At 41.4% G+C, this 24,098-nt stretch overlaps 1 protein-coding gene across 1 annotated transcript; it reads right to left on the bottom strand.

Annotated features, from left to right (window-relative positions):
• Positions 1–273: 273 nt before the first annotated feature.
• slc22a7a (solute carrier family 22 member 7a) lies at positions 274–23,814 on the bottom strand. The gene is made up of 10 exons (XM_019360440.2): positions 23,169–23,814; positions 18,540–18,643; positions 9,081–9,235; positions 5,157–5,325; positions 4,947–5,070; positions 2,666–2,775; positions 2,362–2,576; positions 2,111–2,219; positions 1,757–1,963; positions 274–817 (listed from the first exon to the last, which is right to left on the bottom strand). Exons 1-10 carry the CDS (start codon positions 23,532–23,534, stop codon positions 736–738), a joined length of 1,641 nt encoding a protein of 546 aa, XP_019215985.1. The 5' UTR covers positions 23,535–23,814; the 3' UTR covers positions 274–735.
• Positions 23,815–24,098: the final 284 nt, after the last annotated feature.

The following is a 24,098-nucleotide window of genomic DNA, read 5'->3' on the forward strand; positions in this document are numbered from 1 at the left end:
CACAGGCATAGCCCAATAATTTGAGAACGTTTTAAAGTTTGAATGGAGTTTCTACGTAAAAGTATGAGGATGTGGTTAAGTTTAAAAAACAAGCAAGTTTTAGCAGAATTTTGGAAGTTTCCCATTCATTTCAATGGGACAAATTAAAGGAAAAAAGTGTAATATTTAAAAAGTATAATAGTAATAAACACCAAAATTCATAGCCGGCATTAGCAGAAAGAGCAGAACAGTTTAGAGTTTGAACGGTGAAAATCAGCTGAAAACTGAGGGAGTAGTTCCATGGCGAAAAACGTACGGAAGCAACTAGAATAATAAAGAATAAAGAGAAACAGGAACTCAATAGTGTGAATGCCAGTGAGGCATTCACACAATAATTAAGTTTAAAGAGAAACAGGATCTCAATAGTGTGAATGCCTGTGAGGCATTCACACAATAAAGAGAAACAGGAACTCACACAATAAACGGCATTCACACAATTAGGCAAATTGAAAGCTGAATATCAGTAGCGGTTGGTTGACAGTTTTAAAATTAGACTTCAAGGCTTAAAACATTAAAATGACAAACTTGATGCATGCTATATTGTACTGAACAGTCCTAACTGAAACAATATGAGGTCAAAATGAAGATCAGAACAGAATAGTCACTAGTCTGTAAACTCCCAATATAGAGAGCAATAATTCATGTGTTAATGAACCAGAACCATCAAAAAGAATGTCTTCTCTGGCCAGCAGCTGATCAGTCTTCTTTTGAAGGTGCTGCCTCTGTACTGTTTACCAGCTCAATCTCTGCATCTTCCTTTGCATCAACCTGCCTGTGTCTACAAAGAAAAGAAAAACAGAGGAAAACAGTCATTTTTTCTCTTTCATTTGCTAAGAGGAAAATAAAGCATCAGTAATTTAAGACAGCAACATTAATGTGATTTTTCCACTTTTTACTTTTCTTAACAAAATCCAGTACTTGTCAAGAACTTGTCAAAAGTGCCCTGTAAGGTCTGGGTGGACAAAATATAATAAAAGCCAGACCCTGAACTTCAACAGGGAACAATCTGATGAGCAGTCAGGCTGCAGCCTCCGTTTTTAATTGTTCATGCTTCTAAAGTAGAATAACTGTTGTGATTGCTTTGAATTCTCTTTGTCTCTCTCTCTCTATCTCTGGTATTCATCTTTGCTTAGTGCTGTCGGCTTTGTGTTTGTACCTAAATACTAGAAAGCTTGTGTGTCTCCTCATTAGGATAGGAATTCATGTTGGTTGGTGTGAGACTGCAGCATATAGGTTTATATTGTTTAAATGGTAATTATAAGACAAATCGTTTCAGGTCATTTTACAGAGAAATGTGAAAGTAATGTAACAAGTATATAACCAATTACTCCTCATGGGAGTAATTAAGTAACGTCTGCTTAGCAAACATGGTGACTCTCAAAACGGAGCCAATGAGAACCCAATGAGAATTGACAAATCGATAAGGAATTGAATTCCTAAGTGATATTGATAACGGAAACGGAATGTTAATTTCTTATCTTATTCCCATCCCTACTGATTACCCTGACAGTAAGACAGGTTTGGTCTGTTTGTGGGTATATGTTAACAGTGTATGTCTATGGTGTGATAGCATTAAAGCAATAAAGTACTTTCAGAATACAGATACTTTGAGATTAAATTGAACTCATGACTCATGTTTGAATGTTACTAGAAGTCAGGGAGCCCCCCGCCCCCCCCCTCTCTGATTTGCTTTTTTGCTGTCTTGTCTATACCGTACCTTCCCTCTTCAACATCAACAATGTTTTCAGGCAGACGGACATTGAGTGTCTCTGGGAGCAGGAAGACCAAGCTGCCGCTGATAATACCAGTGCCAGCAAAGATCAGAGGGGGCAGAAGATCCCAGACATCATCCAGCAGCATGATCAGTGGAGCCAGGGAACTCCCAATCCGACATATACACGAGGTGTAACCTATACCACATTGCCTGCCCACAACAACACAACCAGGAACTATGATTTTAATGCTGCATCACAAAGTACATTTACTGCATAAAATTTGTAACTAAAAAGAGCATTAGTTCTGCGCACTTTATGTGAAATGGTGATGTTTCAGAACCCTCAAGGGGTTATACCTGAGGATGGTTGGATAGAGTTCAGCCGAATAAAGAAATGCGGTGGTGAAAGCTGACTCAGAGAAACCCTTTGCCACAACAGCAATGCATGTACGAAGCACAGAGAACTCTGAGCAAGAAACAGATCAAAGATGTGTAAGATATCTGAAACCTTGGAGTGGATTTATGAAGCTAACTAAAGCTAATTAAATAAAGAGAGGTCTGCAAGTCTCATTTACTTTAAGTGTAAATAAGTCAGGAAGTTATTTAACCTAGAGGAATGAACGTGTTTATTCCAATCAGAGATCCTGTTATGATTAGAAACCACGCCTGGCCATTTCGTCGACCAATCCAGTCCAAGATGAAGAAGGCGAAGACTTTGGCAGGAACTTCAATGGCACCATAGATGAACTGTGTGAGGTAGATATTGACGCCAAAACCTGAGATCTTGAAACTAATCCCATAGTACAGGAAAGCAACAGCAAACCTGGAGGTTTAGCAACACAAAATGAAAACACACAGATAACATGAAAGGACAACAGTAGCAAGTAGTGCTTTCAAAGAATGACTTGGTACCAGAAGAATCCAGAGACAAGCGTGATCTTCCTCAGCTGAGGTGTTTTGACCAAATCCAGATAGGAGTGGTTGTTTTCAGCCACCTCAGAAACTGTCACCTTCACCAGAACCTGCAGTACAGAAAAGTATAAATATATATTTTAAAAAGTGCAGTCAGCCGCAAAGGGTCGCCCTTTTCCCAAAGGATCACCACAGTAGATGGATCGATATGTTTGAATTGGGTCAGATTTTATGCCAGATGCCCTTTGGATGAAACACTCAGCTTGTGACCCTCTGGTGCTGGGCGTGTCTATTCTTGTTCTTGAATTAAAGATCTTTTGCAAGTAAAGCAAATCCATTAACTATTGAATTCAATTCAATTTTCTTTTTATTCGGGTTTATTTGGCTTGCTTTGAGGCACCTGCTGATGTGATTTGGCACTATTTTAATAAAATGAATTGATAGTAATTGCAATATTAATTGAGCTATGCTTTAAAGTTTTTGGAGCATTTCAAGTTGCTATACATCAATGTATCTGCTATATCCCAAATCTTAATAATATGTATGATAAAATCCATAGTAACTACACAAAATTGCTAAAAAAAAAAAAAAAAAAAAAGAAGTACAATAAACCCCCAAATGTTTTTGTTTTGTTTTGTTTTGTTACCCATTTTGTAGTTAAAGAAATGTCAAAGGTATATCCCTGAAAATTGTAAATGCAAGAAAGCTGCACAAAATAGTTTTCGACCACAGGAAATGTATTTTGCATGTCTTGATCATTTCATTTTCATTTTTGACACTAATTTTTATAAACTTCAGCAAAAACTAAAACAGATATTATTGTGAATAGTGTCCCAGGAACTATACAGAAAGGCACAAAGTCAAACATGACTTATAATAGCACCTTTGAAAGGTCCTGGAGGGGAAAAAAAACTGCATTTCCCACTTATTTTTAAAACTTGTTTATGATGTTTTAGTAGTAATACCCTAGTCAGTCTGATATGGACTGATTCTTGTATAGCACTTTTCTACTCTCCCAGAGTACTCAAAGCACTGTATACAACATGCCTCATTCACCCATTCATACAAGCACTTCTAAACCCAAGTGCAAACTAAACTACATTAACACACATTCATACTCCGATGAATGCATCGGAGGGCAACTTGGGGTTAGTATCTCGCCCAAGGATATTTGGCATGCAGACTGGGGAAGCCAAGGATCAAACCCCCAACCTTCTGGTTAGTAGCTGATCTGCTCTACCACCTGAGCCACAGCCACCCCGTGACCTGAGGTAAAGCCCTATCAGTAGTATTTCAGTATGGGTCAAACCACTGCTTAACCAGTTTAGAATGCAGAGCTGTACCCTTAAGACATTTTTCATGAGCCTTAACATGAGGTTGTCTGATTGGTTGTGTTTTGAGGTGCATGCCATGTTATTTCATTACCAAAGTGTAGTTTAATCAAATAGGGTGATGGAACAATGGACTGCTGTCACGGTCCTGGGTCTGCGACCCAGTGTTTTGAGTTTGTACCATTATTGATCTTTGATTTCATCATAATTTTTTCACTGCTAGTCTCTTGGTTTCGTTTTTCAGTATTTCTAGCTCTCTAGTTCCTTAGTATATCATAATTTGTAGTCTTTAGGTTTTTGTTTATGTGCCTCCCCTGTGTTCGAGTTGCATCTACTCTGTGCCTTCCTGCCCCACGTGTCAGGTCTCTGTGTTCTCTGTATCTTGCTCATCCATGTCCACGTCCAGCATCACGTCTGGACTTGCTTCGCCTGCGCCGTTGTCACTTTCCTAACGGCCAGCAACCTGGATTGTCTCATCGCTGCCGCTGGCTCTGCTGTCAGCCTCCAGAACTGCTCTGCCGCCAGCGCTGGCTCTGCAGTGGGCCTCCTGAACTATTTTTCCGTGCAGTAGGCCTCCTGAAATGTTTTGGCCTGGACTCCTGTGCTGTTGACCTCCAGGTCGGCCCCCTGAACTGCCCTGTTACAAACTATCGTGCCGTCGGCCCTTTGAACTGCTCTGTTTTGCACTCATGTGCCGTCAACCTCTGTGCTGGCCCCCTGAACTGTTTCTGGAGTTCCAGTGTCTTTTGTAAACTTTTTGTTTTGGACAATTACACTGAGATGTAAAGCTTGATTGTAGGTTAAAAATGGTTCGGGGAGATTGAAAGCTTGATTAACAGACATCAACATCCTGAATTCTTCCAGTGTAAAACCAATCGTATTTGAAATGCTACTCTAAACCGTATATAGTTGTAGATGTTAATTTTGCACACAAGTAACATTAGCTTCACCTCACTATCCAGTTTGGATATGTATTCATTCTTCCCATTGACTTTAGCACACTGAATCAGATACTTCTTAGCTTCCTCCACTCTCCCATTAGCCAGCAACCACCGGGCTGATTCAGGAAGCCACCTGAAGTGAGGCAGAAGAAACTGGATTTTAAAAACACACAGACAAAAACATGTTTTCTGTTAGTATTGAAAATGGAAACTCCTTACCACCAGGGAATGATGGCAGTAATGCAGGGCGCTGTCACTGCCAAAGTCAAATGCCTCCAGTCTCGTATAAAGTAGGCCAGCAGGGCCAGAAACATGTTCCCAACACTCCAAGATAAACTCATAACAGTACCAGCAAAGGTACGATGCTTTATATCTGTCCATTCAATACCTGAGGAGGAAGTAAAAGAAAGTGAACAAGTTGGATTTTACATAAGCATCATTCCATCTCAAATCAACATCTCTGCTCAACCATTTTCGTTTTCATCATACAAAGTTTGAAAACATCATGATTGCTTGATAAATCAAATACTTTTCAAGATATATTTTGTAATTAGGCCGTTTTTTCACACATTGAAATCTGAAGCCATGTTTCAACATGAATATCTCAAAAACTATTGAAGATAAAAGCCTGATTTTTTTTACTTGTCTTTGTTAGATCAAATAATGTCTCACTATTGAATAGCTAAAATATTAAAAAAAATCTAGCAGTCCTGCAAAGTCCCATGTTTGATCATACAAAAAAAACTTCACATTGCAAAAGACAACTACCGACAATGTCTGAATACTATATAGTTATATTTCCCAAAAATGCAAGAGAAAATGTAGAATTTTTTTTTTAAAACAAAATTCTGCAAAACAGAATTTAAGTAAATGCTTTTTTTCATTCAACTTTCATGCTGGATTCAGAATAGTTGTACCAAAGAATAAAAATATAAATAGATAGACCAATTTGAATAAAAAGAAGAAGAAGAAGAAGAAGAAGAAGTTTACACATGGTACTGTACATTGTAGATACACACTGAAAACATCAAATATATGAAGCAAAGAAAAACTTGATGAATAAATCTAAATATCTCTTATATTTTAGATTACTGAAAGTAGCTACCCTTTGCTTTGTTGACAGCGCTGCTAACCCTTGGCCTTCTCTCAATGAGCTTCATGATGTAGTCTCTGAAAATGGTTTCACTTCACAGGTGTGCCTGTCAGTGTTCATTTGTGGAACTTCTTGCCTTCTTAATGGGGTTAGGATCATCATCATCCTTGAATATGTTTTTAACAGGACAATGACCTCAAACACACCTGCAGACTGTGTAAGGGCTGCTTGACCAAGAAGGAGAGTGATGAAGTGCTGCGCCAGATGGCCTGGCCTCCACAGTCACCTAACCTAAACCCAATGGAGATGGTTTGGGATGGATGAGATGGACCAGAGAGTAAAGGCAAATGGGTAAACAAGTTCTCAGTATCTCTGGGAACTCCTGTGCAAAGCAGTAATCAAAGCAAAGGGTGGCTATTTTGAAGAATCAAAATTCTAAAACATGTTTTGAGTTATTTCACACTTTTTTGTTTACAACTTTCCAAATGTTTTTGATGCCTTCAGTGAGAATCTACAATGTAAATAATGATGAAAATAAAGAAAAACCATTAAATGAGAAGGTGTTGACACACACTTATTTATTTTTCTACATAATCGCCATTTCGGTCGATGCATTTTTGTAGACGCTTTGGCAGTTTTACAATGCTCGTGTCATATCTGCTCACTGCCGCCGCAGAATCGCATTCCGGACAAATGTTCTTTCAACTTTGGGAACAGGTTGTAGTCACTGGGTGCAAACTCCAGACTAAACTTCGGTTTTGCGAGAGCAACAGTTTGACAGGTGACGTGTGGATGCGTAGTGTTGTGGAGAATGCTTACGCACAGTGCGCGCAGTGCGGGCAGTGCGCAACTGTGTATTGAGACCGAAATATTGTTGGTGACTTTCTGCCTGTTGGGATCACAATAAATGCTGACAGGTACTGTGAAACACTGGGAAAAACTCAGAAGGGCATTTCAGAACCGGAAATGCTGGAATGGAGGAATGCTGAGCAAGGGCATATACAGTGGCTTGCAAAAGTATTCGGCCCCCTTGAACTTTTCCACATTTTGTCACATTACAGCCACAAACATGAATCAGTTTTATTGGAATTCCACGTGAAAGACCAATACAAAGTGGTGTACACGTGAGAAGTGGAACGAAAATCATACATGATTCCAAACATTTTTTACAAATAAATAACTGAAAAGTGGGGTGTGCGTAATTATTCAGCCCCCTGAGTCAATACTTTGTAGAACCACCTTTTGCTGCAATTACAGCTGCCAGTCTTTTAAGGTATGTCTCTACCAGCTTTGCACATCTAGAGACTGAAATCCTTGTCCATTCTTCTTTGCAAAACAGCTCCAGCTCAGTCAGATTAGATGGACAGCGTTTGTGAACAGCAGTTTTCAGATCTTGCCACAGATTCTCGATTGGATTTAGATCTGGACTTTGACTGGGCCATTCTAACACATGGATATGTTTTGTTTTAAACCGTTCCATTGTTGCCCTGGCTTTATGTTTAGGGTCGTTGTCCTGCTGGAAGGTGAACCTCCGCCCCAGTCTCAAGTCTTTTGCAGACTCCAAGAGGTTTTCTTCCAAGATTGCCCTGTATTTGGCTCCATCCATCTTCCCATCAACTCTGACCAGCTTCCCTGTCCCTGCTGAAGAGAAGCACCCCCAGAGCATGATGCTGCCATCACCATATTTGACAGTGGGGATGGTGTGTTCAGAGTGATGTGCAGTGTTAGTTTTCCGCCACACATAGCGTTTTGCATTTTGGCCAAAAAGTTCCATTTTGGTCTCATCTGACCAGAACACCTTCTTCCACATGTTTGCTGTGTCCCCAACATGGCTTGTGGCAAACTGCAAACAGGACTTCTTATGGTTTTCTGTTAACAATGGCTTTCTTCTTGCCACTCTTCCATAAAGGCCAACTTTGTGCAGTGCACGACTAATAGTTGTCCTATGGACAGATTCCCCCACCTGAGCTGTAGATCTCTGCAGCTCGTCCAGAGTCACCATGGGCCTCTTTGCTGCATTTCTGATCAGCGCTCTCCTTGTTCGGCCTGTGAGTTTAGGTGGACGGCCTTGTCTTGGTAGGTTTACAGTTGTGCCATACTCCTTCCATTTCTGAATGATCGCTTGAACAGTGCTCTGTGGGATGTTCAAGGCTTGGGAAATCTTTTTGTAGCCTAAGCCTGCTTTAAATTTCTCAATAACTTTATCCCTGACCTGTCTGGTGTGTTCTTTGGACTTCATGTTGTAGTTGCTCCCAATATTCTCTTAGACAACCTCTGAGGCCGTCACAGAGCAGCTGTATTTGTACTGACATTAGATTACACACAGGTGCACTCTGTTTAGTCATTAGCACTCATCAGGCAATGTCTATGGGCAACTGACTGCACTCAGACCAAAGGGGGCTGAATAATTACGCACACCCCACTTTTCAGTTATTTATTTGTAAAAAATGTTTGGAATCATGTATGATTTTCGTTCCACTTCTCACGTGTACACCACTTTGTATTGGTCTTTCACGTGGAATTCCAATAAAATTGATTCATGTTTGTGGCTGTAATGTGACAAAATTTGGGAAAGTTCAAGGGGGCCGAATACTTTTGCAAGCCACTGTATATCACATCTTTTTGGCTGACAAACCTTGGAATTACAGAGTATGCCGGAGCTACTCCCAACCTGGACTTTGTAGGTCTCGGGCTAAAATCAGGCTAATATTGCTCTCATCACTGACCCACCAGTGCCAAAAGACACCTTCTGCATAATGGAGCACAAAAAGCATTTGCAGACTGCCATTACATTACATTTCTCTCTATCTTTAGACTGCTAACAATCAAACCAATGCATAATGATGAAACATATTTTTGAAGGAAAGAAAGAGTTCAGATGATATGATTTAAAAAGTTATATTTTTACAAAGAATAATATCCAATAAACAAAAAACATTGCACAACACTTCACAGCAGGTTGTACACTGATTAAAGAGGTACTGTAGAAATGTTTTCAAGTGAAATTTAAGTGAATGGACATTAGACTTTGTGTTCCACTAATTTCTTACCGAGAACCACACCAATGATTGACATCCCACTGAGGGCTGCACCACAGACTGCTCTGGAGATTGCAAACATAGTGTAGGAAGTGGAGAAGGCAGAAGTGGCTCCTAATGTCGTGGAGGCAATGAAAGCTACCAGAATCATTGACTTACGACCAAACCTGCAACATACAAATTTTAGCAGTGAGTTTCAACTGTATTAGATGAGCTAGAACTGCAGGTTCATTATGGGTAAATGTGTTTAATGAGATTAAACACATTAGTATGACACTAAATGGACCTTACAGTTGCAGCAATGTGGCGCTGTCACTTGGTGTTCGCTAGCTTTGTGGTAGAGTATCACTTCCTGTTCCTGCTCAAACACAGTGGTGTTTCTGAGTAGCTTTTCTGCTTAGCAATTTAATTTAAATCTTTTGATACATCCCTTTTTCATAGTATAATCTTAACGTGCTTCATCTGAATCACCCTTTCTGTGTACTCACTACCTAATTTATAGCCAAAGTATTCACTCACTGTCTCTTTACTGTTTCGCTAGCTTAGCTTAGCTCGTAGCCGACTCGTTAGCACCATGGCTACTTCACCTGTCCCTCCTGCACTTTCCTGCTCATTGTGTCAGATGTTTAGTTACTCCTCGGCCTCCTTTAGCAGTAATGATACCTGTAACAAATGTAGCATATTTGCAGCTCTGGAGGCCAGGATTACTGAATTGGAGACTCGGCTTCGCACCCTTCATTCACCCATAGCTAGCCAGGCCCCTGTAGCTGGTGCAGCCGAAGATAGCATAGGCCCCACTAGCTGTTCCCCGGCAGACCCCAAGCAGCTGGGGAAAGAGGGCGGCTGGGTGACGGTGAGGAGGAAGCATAGTCTTAAACTGAAGCCCCAGGTACACCACCAACCTGTTCATGTGTCTAACCGTTTTTCCCCACTCGGCGACACACCCGCCGGGGGTCAAACTCTGGTAATTGGTGATTCTGTTCTCAGACATGTGAAGCTAGAGACACCGGCAACCATAGTCAATTGTCTTCCAGGGGCCAGAGCAGGCGACATTGAAGGAAATTTAAAACTGCTGGCTAAGGGTAAACGTAAATACAGTAAGATCATAATTCACGTCGGCAGTAATGACACCCGGTTACGCCAATCGGAGGTCACTAAAATCAATATTGAATCGGTGTGTAACTTTGCAAAAACAATGTCGGACTCTGTAGTTTTCTCTGGTCCCCTCCCCAATCAGACCAGGAGTGACATGTTTAGCCGCATGTTCTCCTTAAATTGCTGGCTGTCTGAGTGGTGTCCCAGAAACGATGTGGGCTTCATAGATAATTGGCAAACCTTCTGGAGGAAACCTGGTCTTGTTAGGAGAGACGGCATCCATCCCACTTTGGATGGAGCAGCTCTCATTTCTAGAAATATGGACAAATTTATTAAACCCCCCAAAATATGACTATCCAGAGTTGGGACCAGGAAGCAGAGTTGCAGTTTTACACGCCTCTCTGCAGCTTCTCTCCTCCTGCTACCCCCCCAAAAACCCATCTCCATTGAGACTGTGTCAGCTCCCAAAAAGACAAAAAACAAACCAAAAACCAGCAATAAACAACTTAAACATAAAAAATCACAAAGAAAGAACAATACAGTATCCACATCTGAACCAAAGAGTAAAACAGTGAAATGTGGATTATTAAATATTAGGTCTCTCTCCTCCAAGTCTCTGTTAGTACATGACTTAATAATTGATCAACAAATCGATTTACTCTGCCTTACAGAAACCTGGTTGCAGCAGGATGAGTATGTTAGTTTAAATGAATCAACACCCCCGAGTCATTCTAACTACCAGAAATCTCGAAGCACAGGCCGAGGGGGCGGTGTGGCAGCAATTTTTCACACCAGCCTATTAATTAACGAAAGACCAAGACAGACTTTTAATTCATTTGAAAGCCTGATGCTTAGCCTCGTCCACCCCAGCTGTAAAACTCAGAAACCAGTCTTACTTGTTATCATCTATCGTCCACCTGGGCCTTACACAGAGTTTCTCTCTGATTTCTCAGACTTTTTATCTGATTTAGTGCTCAGCTCAGATAAAATAATTATTGTGGGTGATTTTAACATCCATGTAGATGCTAAAAATGACAGCCTCAACATCGCATTTAATCTGTTATTAGACTCAACTGGCTTCTCTCAAAATGTAAAAGAACCCACCCACCACTTTAATCACACTCTAGATCTTGTTTTAACGTATGGCATAGAAACTGAACATTTAACAGTGTTTCCTGAAAACCCTCTGCTGTCTGATCATTTCCTGATAACATTTACATTTACAATAATTGATTACACAGCAGTGGAGAGTAGACTTTATCAAAGTAGATGTCTTTCTGAAAGTGCTGTAACTAAGTTTAAGAATATAATCCACCCACTGTTATCATCTTCAATGCCCTGTACCAACATAGAGCAGAGCAGCTATCTGAACGCTACTCCAACAGAGGTTGATTATCTTGTTAATAATTTTACCTTCTCACTACGTACGACTCTGGATACTGTAGGTCCTGTGAAAACTAAGGCCTCAAATCCAAAGTCCCTGACTCCGTGGTATAATTCTCAAACACGTAGCCTAAAGCAGATAACTCGTAAGCTGGAGAGGAAATGGCGTGTCACAAATTTAGAGGATCATCATTTAGCCTGGAGAAATAGTTTGCTGCTTTATAAGAAAGCCCTCCGCAAAGCCAGAACATCTTACTATTCGTCACTGATTGAAGAAAATAAGAACAACCCCAGGTTTCTCTTCAGCACTGTAGCAAGGCTGACAAAAAGTCAGAGCTCTACTGAGCCAACAATCCCTTTAACGTTAACTAGTAATGACTTCATGAACTTCTTCACAAATAAAATTTTTATCATTAGAGAAAAAATTACCAATAATCATCCCACAGATGTAATATTATCTACAGCTACTTTTAGTACCATCGATGTTAAGTTAGACTCTTTTTCTCCAATTGATCTTTCTGAGTTAACTTCAATAATTAATTCCTCCAAACCATCAACGTGTCTTTTAGACCCCATTCCTACAAAACTGCTCAAAGAAGTCCTGCCATTAATTAATGCTTCAATCTTAAATATGATCAACCTATCTCTAATAATCGGCTATGTACCACAGGCCTTCAAGGTGGCTGTAGTTAAACCTTTACTTAAAAAGCCATCTCTAGACCCAGCTGTCTTAGCTAATTATAGGCCAATCTCCAACCTTCCTTTCATATCAAAAATCCTTGAAAGAGTAGTTGTCAAACAGCTAACTGATCATCTGCAGAGGAATGGCTTATTTGAAGCGTTTCAGTCAGGTTTCAGAGCTCAGCACAGCACAGAAACAGCTTTAGTGAAGGTTACAAATGATCTTCTTATGGCCTCTGACAGTGGACTCATCTCTGTGCTTGTCCTGCTAGACCTCAGTGCAGCGTTCGATACTGTTGACCATAATATCCTATTAGAGCGATTAGAACATGCTGTAGGTATTACAGGTACTGCACTGCAGTGGTTTGTATCATATCTATCTAATAGACTCCAATTTGTACATGTAAATGGAGAGTCCTCTTCAGACACTAAGGTCAATTATGGTGTTCCACAGGGTTCAGTGCTAGGACCAATTCTATTTACATTATACATGCTTCCCTTAGGCAGCATCATTAGAAGACATAGCATAAATTTTCACTGCTATGCAGATGACACGCAGCTCTATCTATCCATGAAGCCAGGTATCACAGACCAATTAGTTAAACTGCAGGAATGTCTTAAAGACATAAAGACCTGGATGGCCGCTAACTTTCTGCTTCTTAATTCAGATAAAACAGGTTATTGTACTCGGCCCTGAAAATCTTAGAAATATGGTATCTAAGCAGATTCTTACTCTGGATGGCATTACCTTGGCCTCCAGTAACACTGTGAGAAACCTTGGAGTCATTTTTGACCAGGACATGTCCTTCAACGCACATATTAAACAAATATGTAAGACTGCTTTCTTCCATTTGCGCAACATCTCTAAAATTAGAAATATCCTGTCTCACAGTGATGCTGAAAAACTAGTTCATGCATTTATTACTTCCAGGCTGGACTACTGTAATTCTTTATTATCAGGATGTCCTAAAAACTCGCTGAAAAGCCTTCAGCTGATCCAAAATGCTGCAGCAAGAGTACTGACAGGGACTAGAAAGAGAGAGCATATTTCTCCTGTTTTGGCTTCCCTTCATTGGCTTCCTGTTAAATCCAGAATTGAATTCAAAATCCTGCTCCTCACATACAAGGTCTTAAATAATCAGGCCCCATCTTATCTTAATGACCTTGTAGTACCATATCACCCTATTAGAGCACTTCGCTCTTGCACTGCAGGCCTACTTGTTGTTCCTAGAGTATTTAAAAGTAGAATGGGAGGCAGAGCCTTTAGTTTTCAGGCCCCTCTTCTGTGGAACCAACTTCCAGTTTGGATTCGGGAGACAGACACTATCTCTACTTTCAAGATTAGGCTTAAAACTTTCCTTTTTGCTAAAGCATATAGTTAGGGCTGGACCAAGTGACCCTGAATCCTCCCTTAGTTATGCTGCAATAGACGTAGGCTGCCGGGGATTCCCATGATGCATTGAGTTTTTCCCTTCCGTCACCTTTCTCACTCACTATGTGCTAATAGACCTCTCTGCATCGAATCATATCTGTTATTAATCTCTGTCTCTCTTCCACAGCATGTCTTTCATCCTGTTTTCCTTCTCTCACCCCAACCGGTCGCAGCAGATGGCCGCCCCTCCCTGAGCCTGGTTCTGCCGGAGGTTTCTTCCTGTTAAAAGGGAGTTTTTCCTTCCCACTGTCGCCAAAGTGCTTGCTCATAGGGGGTCATATGATTGTTGGGTTTTTCTCTGTATTTATTATTGTGCTATCTACTGTACAATATAAAGCGCCTTGAGACGACTTTTGTTGTGATTTGGCGCTATATAAATAAAATTGAATTGAATTGAATTGAATTGAACTTATAATGTCACTTTAGATGTGTCTTCTGTTGATCAAGAAATTACTTAATTAGTTAAAAAAATAAATAAAACCATGACATGGAGGGCAATATGGCAAATGTTTAAATGACTCTGTAGAAAATGAATGGACAGATGGATGAATGGATGGAGTCCCCGTGATATCAGCCAGATTGTACTGATTGTGTGGAGCCAAAAATGATTCTAAAACTCAACCGCATCACAGGAAATATGAGCTCTGTGTGAGTGTCTGTTGTGTCTCATGTGACATGTTGAATAATCCCAAAATGTTAGTTACCTAATAGGCCCATGTCAATGATTACAAAAACAGTCTCCACATGACTTTTTCTTCACACAGCTGTGTACTAATGACTTCAGAAGACTACATAAACTTGTCATTACCACAAAATGTAATGATTTATGTTTTAAGCTTTTTACAATTTTGTGCAATCTGGACCTACCCCCAAGCTCCTCCACATCTCCCTTCCACTTCCTAACATACTTCCTAACATAGACATGCTTGTTTTTTTTATCAGTACACTAGCAGCTGACTTTGTCTGAACAAAGGCTGCTTGTAATAATGAGTCACAGGACAACAATGACGTAGTGCAATGCCTGGCTTAGATGAAAAAACTTCTGTGACAATCTGATTGTTATAAAGTCATAATTTTAACTAAAATAATTACAGCTGATTTTTAAGCTTTAGTTATTATCCTTTAGATTTTTACTAAATAGAACTCAACTTTTCAAACTTGAAAGTTTTAATTTCTTCACATATGCTGCAGAAAAAGAAGAGACGGTAATCACCGTGTATACCATCTGTTATTATGTGAAATGTTTCAAGTTTCAGTTTTAAGTTTTATTTGTCATAAATAGATAACATCACTACCGTGTCTACTATCAAGTACCGTGACAAGTACCATGACCAGACAGTACTGTGTCTACTGTCTGCCCCAGATGAACCAGGGTTAGGTGGGCCTAACCCTGGTTAGGATGAACCAGGTATACAGTAGGTCTCTACCGGAGAAGGAGGGTGTCGGTGCTCCAGCAGCTAGCTGGGCTGGGGAAGCCTCATGGAACCTTCTCCTTGGGGCTGGAATTAGTTGACTTCCTGCCACATGCCAGCTGCGCTGCCAGGTGATCTTCCGACCGGGTTACAGCAGTTTCAAGGGCCTCCCGGCCAGGAGGGCAGGGTTGGTCTGCTATCACCGGCTGGCCATCCCCTCAACAAACCTTTCTCATACTACCACGTCCAGTAATCACACCTCTCCTGGTGTGGGGCCTGGCTGCACCCACCTGCCTGTGACATCATGCAGCTACCTAGCGTAGGGTGAGGGGCATGTCTCCCAGCCCTGTCTGATCCTCGCGGAAGCAGCGGCGATGGCCCTCCGGGGAGAGATCCAGTCAGTCCAAGATTGCCTGCCGAAAATTTTCAAACGAGGCCCTAACCATGGCAGGGAGGCTAAGAGCGGCCACCTGGACCTCCCCCAACAGCAGTGTCAAGGCCCATTCCTCGCCCAGTTATGGGCACACCTCTCACTTTAGTTTGGAAAATCTCAAGTAAAGCCTCTGAATTGTCACTTTCCTCTATTTGGTGGAGCATCACTGGAAGGAGCCAGAGCGACCAAAAAGGTTTGATAAAACCGTCTACTGCTAAGCATGGACCTGCAGTTTCTTTAGCTGTTCACTATGCACAGCTGCCTGCTCCTGGTGCATCACCGCCAAATCTTCCACCATCTGCGCCACTGTTTCCACCGAGTGGACCGGCCACTGATCCATCATGTCAAGCTGGGTTTCGGGACCACTGAAGTAAGAAGGATCTGCTGCTCGAAAGTTTGGTGACAGTGGTTTTTATTTACAGTGCTTTTTGTGTTTTTATGTACATTAAGCTTTTCAGTTGCCCTCTCCAGCTCGCACGCACCACACAGCTTTCTCCTCTGGGCACTGTCAGCTACTGAAATAGGGAACCATAGTTGATGTAATGGATGATAGCTCTGCCAACCGGCCTCCTCTGGCACTGTCCCCTGAACCCACTGCCCAACCCCTCTCCTGTAGCTGAGCCACAAAACACCCAGCCACACTGCCTCTGGGACCTCGGTAATGCTTGAGTCCTCCCCCTCATCCCAAGTCTTTGCTTCCTCCCTCTGTCAGTGGGATTAAAGAGGTCCTCAAAGTGCCACCGCCCGACAGTATCCTCAGTTGAGGATACTGTTGGGCGGTGTGGTGCGTGTTGCTGACTTCCTCAGTTGAAGTCAGCAACACGCACCACACAGCTTTCTCCTCTGGGCAACACTCCACTCGCACTGTACACAGTGTTGGTAGAGCACCTCTTTATCCTTCTGTGCTGTGTTCCGCTTGGCCTGCTGGTGCCTATCAGCTGGCTCTGAAGTCCTACAGGCTAACCGAGCCTGATACAACTGTTTCTTCTGCCTGATTGCTCCCTCTACCACAATAACATGGGGCTGTAGCTTGTTGGTTTGTATTGTTAAATGGTAATTATGAGACGTGTTTCAGATCATTTTACAGAGAAACATGAAAGTAACTTAACAAGTAGTATAACATATGTCTGGGTGTCATTAGGTAATATACTGCATTACTTTTAAGAAAAAATGTTTTTTGTAACATGCATAATACATTTTTTACTTTAGTTTAGTTTTTTTGACTAATGACCCCAAAACTGATCATTAGAAAGAGGGGAAATACCTCCACCATGCACAAACATTTGACTACTCAGGGTGTAATTAATTTGCATGAATGTCTTGATGCATTCTCGATCATCTGTTCATCTGGACGTAGTGTTTTCAGTGGGAGAAACGTTTCGTCACTCATCCAAGTGACTTCTTCAGTCTCACCTGACTGCAGGTTTCCCCAATCCTATAAACAGTACATTTGCATAATGACTGAAACCAGCCCACTGAAGGAACAAAGGGCTGGGAGGTCAGTTTATTGATCATTAATATGCAAATTGTCATGACCATTGATCAACAACCACTGATCAAGGCCCACTGATCAAAGACCACGGCTCAATGGCCATGAGTACCATTCACAGAGAGTTGGGGAAGGGCTGCAATCACAGCATTGTAAGATGGTGAAAGATGTACCCTTAGGCCCCCTCCTCAATTCAGAGATGGTCTTTCCCTTTTCACATAAATGGCCTCCTTGACTCCGCGCTCAAACCAGCGTTCCTCCCTGTCCAGGATGTATACATCCTCGTCATTGAAAGAGTGTCCACTGGCCTGTAGGTGTAAATAGACTGCAGAGTCCTGGCCTGACGAGGTAGCTCTTCTGTGTTGTGCCATCTGCTTTGCCAGAGGTTGTTTGGTTTCCCAGATGTATAAATCCTGGCAATCCTTCTGGCACTTAACAGCGTACACTGTGTTACTCTGTTTGTGTCAGGGGACCTGATCCTTGGGGTGGACCAATTTTTGGCGCAGTGTGTTTTGGGGTTTGAAAGCCACAGAGACACGGTATTTAGAAAAAATGCGTCTCAACTGTTCTGATACTCCTGACACATACGGGATCACTACAGGTTTTTGCTTAGGCAGCAGTTGTCCTTCTCTCCTGGATCGGCTGGAGCTTTCTTTGGCGCCTTCCCAGCTTTGACAAAAGTCCAGCTGGGATAACCACATTTACTCAGGGCGTGAAGGTGTGACTCTCATCATCCACTGGAGCATAAACTGGGTGTCATCAGAACGCTACAACACAGAGCGAACACCATCCCCACAGACACAGCGGCCAGGGAAGCAGAAGAACATCACATCAAGAAGGCCCTGAGGATTGGGGAAACCTGCAGTCAGCTGAGACTGAAGAAGTCACTTGGATGATTGACGAAACGTTTCTCCCACTGAAAACGCTATGTCCAGATGAACAGAATCAACTTTTGGAGAATTTGGATGACTATAATGTCTTTCATATGCTGCTTAGAGATGGTGGTGACTTTCAGTAGAGCTAATGAGAATCAATAAGAGAATCAATAAGGAGTTGAATCGATAAATGATATCGATAAAGGAATCAGAATCGCTAAATTCTCATCCCTACCAACCACCTTGTGGACACAGCTCAGTGCAGAAGCCTCAGCAATAGAGGTGCTGAGCATGGCCGACCGAGGCCTCAGCCAGGCATTCCCAGTGCACACTCACTATACATTTGGGTGGGCCGGGTTTCGTTAGCACCCTTCCCCACCACCTGATCATACTCACCAATAGGCCATGGTCAGTTGACAGCTCAGCCCCTCTCTTCACTGGACTGTCTACAACATACTGCCACAGATCTGATGATACGCTTTGAAACCACCGACTGGGATATATTCTACATGGATTTTTGCTTGTTGTTTGTATGTTGTTCGCATTGCTTTTCTTAAAGCATGTTGATACTTCTTTCTCAGACATAGACTGTATAAATTCACCTGCAGTTTGGATTACAGGGCCAGATGATCCTAAGGGTTTAAAATAACAATGAATACTGAAGAACTCACTTGTCAGAAAGCTGCCCAAACAGAATGGCTCCAAATGTGACCCCAAGAAAGAAATAAGTAGCCAGAGCTTGATTCAGGTGTTTGTTGTCGCACACCAGATCCCACTGCAGAGATACAACATACAACAGGCAGTTAACAAGCAATAGCAACATCAAAAGGAGGGAACACGAGTAGCTGGAGAAGTACCAAGGGCTGAGAGAAGAACTTGAGAGGATGTGGAAGGTGAAGGTAACAGTGGTCCCAGTGTTAATCGGAGCACTCATTACAGTGACCCCCAAGCTAGGCAAGTGTAACCAGCAGATCCCAGGAACAACAACCGGGATATCTGTCCAGAAGAGCGCAGTCCTAAGAACAGCAAAGATGCTGTGCAGGACGCTCAAGCTCCCAGGCCTCTGGTACAAGACCTGAGCTTGAAGGACAGACCGCCCAAAGGGGCAAGAGGGGAATTTTATATATATTCTATTCTAAATTAGTATTTTTCATCTCACAGTCTTAAGTACTAATCAAGGTTCAGATCCAATCACAGTACAGAAATAACTCTTCCTAAAATCATCAATAACCTAAAGATCGACAGTGAGAGTTTCACTTTTAGGTCTGTTTGATCTTACAGCTGCTGTTGACATTGTTATTGTTTATTGTCATAAAATTCTATTTCAAAGGCTCCATGACTCAGTTGGTTTAGTGGGTCAGGTTTTTTATTGGCTTTCATCTTATCTAAAGACAGAAGTGTTTGTTTCAGTTTTAGGTTATTGAGGTTATTGTAGCGACCCATTTGCATTACTTTCCAAATCACCAGTAGGATGACTTCAGCTCATTCAAAATGCAACACAGAGAATCCTTACTGGTATGTTTAAATTTGATATTACCGTAGAGTTTAAGTCACTTCATTGCCTCTCAGTACAATATAGAATTACTTTTAAAGTCCTGTTAGTGACTGACTTGCACACTTTTGCACAGTCCAGTCAGACGTCTCAGATCATGAGGTGCAGATCTCCAGAATTAGGTTTCCAAAATCAGATTTAAGTGTACTGAAGGTGCCTTAAGTTATTGTGGTCCTGTTTTTTGGAACAAGCTGCCTGCAGGCATGAGCTCAGTTACAACTGTACACATATTCAGAAACAGACTCAAAATGTTTTTTATTGAACCAGGCTTACACTTCATAAGTACTGTTGATTTGCTTTGGGTTTTTTGTTTTTGTTTTTTGTTTTTGTTTTGCTGCTTTCATTGCATTAAGGCACTGTAAACCTACAGAGATTTTATGTTTTTGTCTTCTGTGTTGAGTACATTGAACTTACATGTAATGAAATGTGTTAAGTAAATAAAATAGCAATTGCCATTGCTAAATGGGCCTACTCGACACTGGCTAAGGAAACCTAAGGGTGAAACTGGGTTCCTATTAGCTTGTAGTAAATAGGAAGTCTGCAGTGGCTCATAAAAACCACTCATTACATCTCTGAAAACCAGCAGTAGGAAAACTACAGATATTAGCTTAACACTAGAAGTCCCAGAGAAGAGCCATTTGGCTTTTCTACCTATAAAACCCACCGTCGAGCCAAATGGCTGGTAGGCTTTTAGCTAATATCCTTAATCACCTGTGAACAGCTGCTTTTGTTATGTAAATAAGGTGGGGCCATGCTGAACCACTTGGAGTGGTTAGTTTCCTGAGCCACAAGGAAACTTGTGTTTCAGTTTGCCTTAGGGAGAAATCAACACACATGGGTGTATTTCCTTTGTTGCTGAGATTTATTGATAAAACAGTACAAAAAAACAAAAATAAAAAACAACCATTTGTACACATATTTACAAATAACAATAAAAAGTGAGTGAGTACATTTCAACATTTTCAGCAATCACTCACAATCCTGGCACTGCTATGGTATCTGTAGTCTGCATTTACCACATGTGTATCTGTAGCAGTGAACACATCGCACAGTGGCATGATTGTTCTTGCATTTGTGTTTGACCTGACACGTGGCTCTTTTTCCAGGGCTAGGTGTGGAGGGTTGTGTCCGAAGCAACTGTTCTTTTCTTGCCTTCTTCCCAGCCATATGAGAGTTAGCCAACTCTCTTGCAAACTCCACCAGGAAGTCCACCCGTCTTTCCTGCGTCCTGTTGCATGCTTGATACAGCACATGTGCATTCAGTGCTGCCATGTCAATCATGTTATAGAACACGGCAACTGGCCAGCGCCGTGTTCCTCTGCGGACCGTGTACTCCCGCACCATCTGGTCCATCACATCCACGCCACACTTTGTGGTGTTGTAAAGGGTGACAGTGTTTGGCTTCCTTTTGGTGGTGTTATCAGTCTGAACCACGCTGTGCATGCTGCTAAGAATATAGACTGTCTTCTTCCGTTTGGCCGCATACGCCGTCAGCGTGGCAGCAGTGGTTGAAAACACCTAAGAAATAAGATAAATTGTTATTTCCATAGCACTTTTACACACTATGAAACACATAAACATAGAACCACAAAAGACCTGCAGCCTACCTGAGTGGTGAATTCATTGCGATTTGTGTATCTAGCGGACTGAGGAATTTCCCGGCGAATCTTGTTGACTGTGCCGAGGATGGTGGTTTTCCGTCTAAGAAGTTTTTGCGCAAGTGAAAGCGATGTGAAGAAATTGTCCGTGGTAACATTTCTGCCCTTGTCTAGGAATAGTTCCATCAGCCTCATCACTACATTTTCAGACAGTCTCTCCCCACTGGGACGATTGGGGTCCTTGCCAAGATATGTGAGGACATTGCAAATGTACTTGGATTTTAGGTCGCAGGCCACCCAAAACTTGATCCCAAACCTGTCAGGTTTACTTGCAATATACTGCAGGAAACAGCACCGGCCAAACGGAAGAAGACAGTCTATATTCTTAGCAGCATGCACAGCGTGGTTCAGACTGATAACACCACCAAAAGGAAGCCAAACACTGTCGCCCTTTACAACACCACAAAGTGTGGCGTGGATGTGATGGACCAGATGGTGCGGGAGTACACGGTCCTATAACATGATTGACATGGCAGCACTGAATGCACATGTGCTGTATCAAGCATGCACCGGGACGCAGGAAAGACGGGTGGACTTCCTGGTGGAGTTTGCAAGAGAGTTGGCTAACTCTCATATAGCTGGGAAGAAGGCAAGAAAAGAACAGTTGCTTCAGACACAACCCTCCACACCTAGCCCTGGAAAAAGAGCCACGTGTCAGGTCAAACACAAATGCAAGAACAATCATGCCACTGTGCGATGCGTTCACTGCTACAGATACACATGTGGTAAATGCAGACTACAGATACCATGGCAGTGCCAGGATTGTGAGTGATTGAAATGTACTCACTCACTTTTTATTATTATCTGTAAATATGTGTACAAATGGTTGTTTTTGTAGAAATATTTTTTGGGTTTTTTGTACTGTTTTTATCAATAAATCTTTTGGAGATTTATTTTCCTGGATGATTGAGAATGCATCAAGACGAACACAAAATGAAGTTCACAGCTTTTAGCAGTTCCCCCTCCCCACACACAAACAATGAGGCAGTTTGCAGTTAGAAATCCGCAATCATTCACACACCCCCACTCCCCTCCACAATTCTCAGGTAACGACCCAATTTACATATGAATTGATGCTAACAGACTAGCCAAGTTAGCTTCCACTTGGCTGACAGAGGGTTAGAAAAGCCTGGGACTTCTAGTGTTAAGTAGAAGTATAGATATTCTTAACTTAAGTAGTAATAGAGATACTCTCAGCTTCTTTACTCAAGTAAAAGCATGAAAGTACAGTATAATAGTATAAGAGTGTAAGCATAAAAAAGTAGCCATTTCTACCCGCCAAAAATTATGTCATGCCATATTAATTTCATTTTTCAGTTCAGTTCAATTAAATGTTATTTGAATGGCTCCGAATCACAACAACAGTTGCCACAAGGCGCTTTATATTGGCGCTTTATATTGTATACATACATACATATATATATATATATAATAACATATCAATAGAAGAGAATACAAAGTTGATCTCAATTTCAATTCTAATTCCAGTGATTTAATCAGCTTCCCCATCAGTTATGTAAACAAGCAGAGATAAACAGGAAATTTAAAAAATATTTCTATTTATTGTTCGCTATATTGTAGGCAGGTGACTTTGCCTCCATACCTAAATAGAAATTTTAACAGTTTAGTATAGTGATATAAATGATGCATAAATTTACTATCTGGGACACTATAGGTTCAGTTTGAATTGATGTCCAGGAGGGGCATAGTGGTGCAAAATGATCAATATTTTCCTTCAAATGTGTTAATCTAAAAATAATAAGACTGGATCATTACTAGTTCTATTCAGAGATCATTAATTTGATTTTAGTGAGATTTAGTCAATCATAACCAACAGCAAGTGTGTTATCAGTAATGTTTTGTCTCTCTTTGTTGATTAAGTTTTCATGGAAACAGACTCTGGATAAATCAGTAACTTTGTTCCATGAATGCTCAGTAATATAATGCAGTGAGTTGTTATGAAGTGCAGCGTGTAGAGAAAAAAATCAATGTTTTTCTTATTATTAGTAGTAGATTTTCTTTGTAGAGATTTTCTTGTGCTAATCATTTGCGATAAAATACTCTAACAGATCTTACATTTTCATCCTTACCTCTGTGGCAGTTGTAGAAAGAAACTGTGACTGGTCATAGACCCATCCCTGTGGACAAGGTGCAGACTGGTTTCCTTGGCTGATGTTAAAGGCTGGCAGGGGACTGTAAATCCTGCAAGAGCTGAAGGAGCCATCGTCCTGGCGGGGAATCCTAAGGGAAAGCACCTCAGGGTCTGAGTCCCAACTGTCCTTCTCATTTTGTTGTGTACTCTGAAGGGAACAGCGGTGAGGTGGTATGACTGAGATGAAGTTGTGCAGGAGAAAATGGAGTGGAAGGATGGCACGGGGAAGACACAAGATAAGCAGGACCAGGAACTGGAACTTGGAGAACCCACCAACTTTGTCCAGGATCTCCTCAAACCTCATGATGATGAGACAGAAGGGCTGAGGGTTTGTGTCTCAAGGTTAATTAAATAAATGTGTTATTATTTGCTTTCCATCTAATGCTGTGCCTCTCTCTCAGACTGCCTGCACTGCTGAATTCAATGTGGTGATGAAGCACAGAGAGAGCTTTTTTAAGAATGGTGTGGGTGGGTGTGTGTGTGTGTGTGTGTGTGTGTGTGTGTGTGTGTGTGTGTGATATCACATGTAAAACCATTCACTGTTTGTAGGGAGAAGAAGCAAGTCTTTCTATTGGAAAAAATGGGGAAAAAAAGTTAACATTAGAATATGATTAATTTAGGTTCATGTAAAGTTATATTTAGGTTAAGGATAATGCACACTTAGGAGTTAAGCTTATGTTTATGAACGGTGTAAGTTTAGCTTATTGTAAGTTTAGGTAAAGATTAGTTTCTGTTTTAGGTGACGTCAAAGTCAAAGTTAGAATAAGATGGCCCTGATTTTCTCTGCATTGAATAAATGTTACTGCAAGAATAAATCAATCACACTGATCTGGGCCCTATACCATGAAGCAAGTTCAACATAAAACAT

The sequence above is a fragment of the Oreochromis niloticus genome, linkage group LG6 (assembly GCF_001858045.2).
Source record: "Oreochromis niloticus isolate F11D_XX linkage group LG6, O_niloticus_UMD_NMBU, whole genome shotgun sequence".
In the NCBI taxonomy this organism is placed as follows: domain Eukaryota; kingdom Metazoa; phylum Chordata; class Actinopteri; order Cichliformes; family Cichlidae; genus Oreochromis; species Oreochromis niloticus.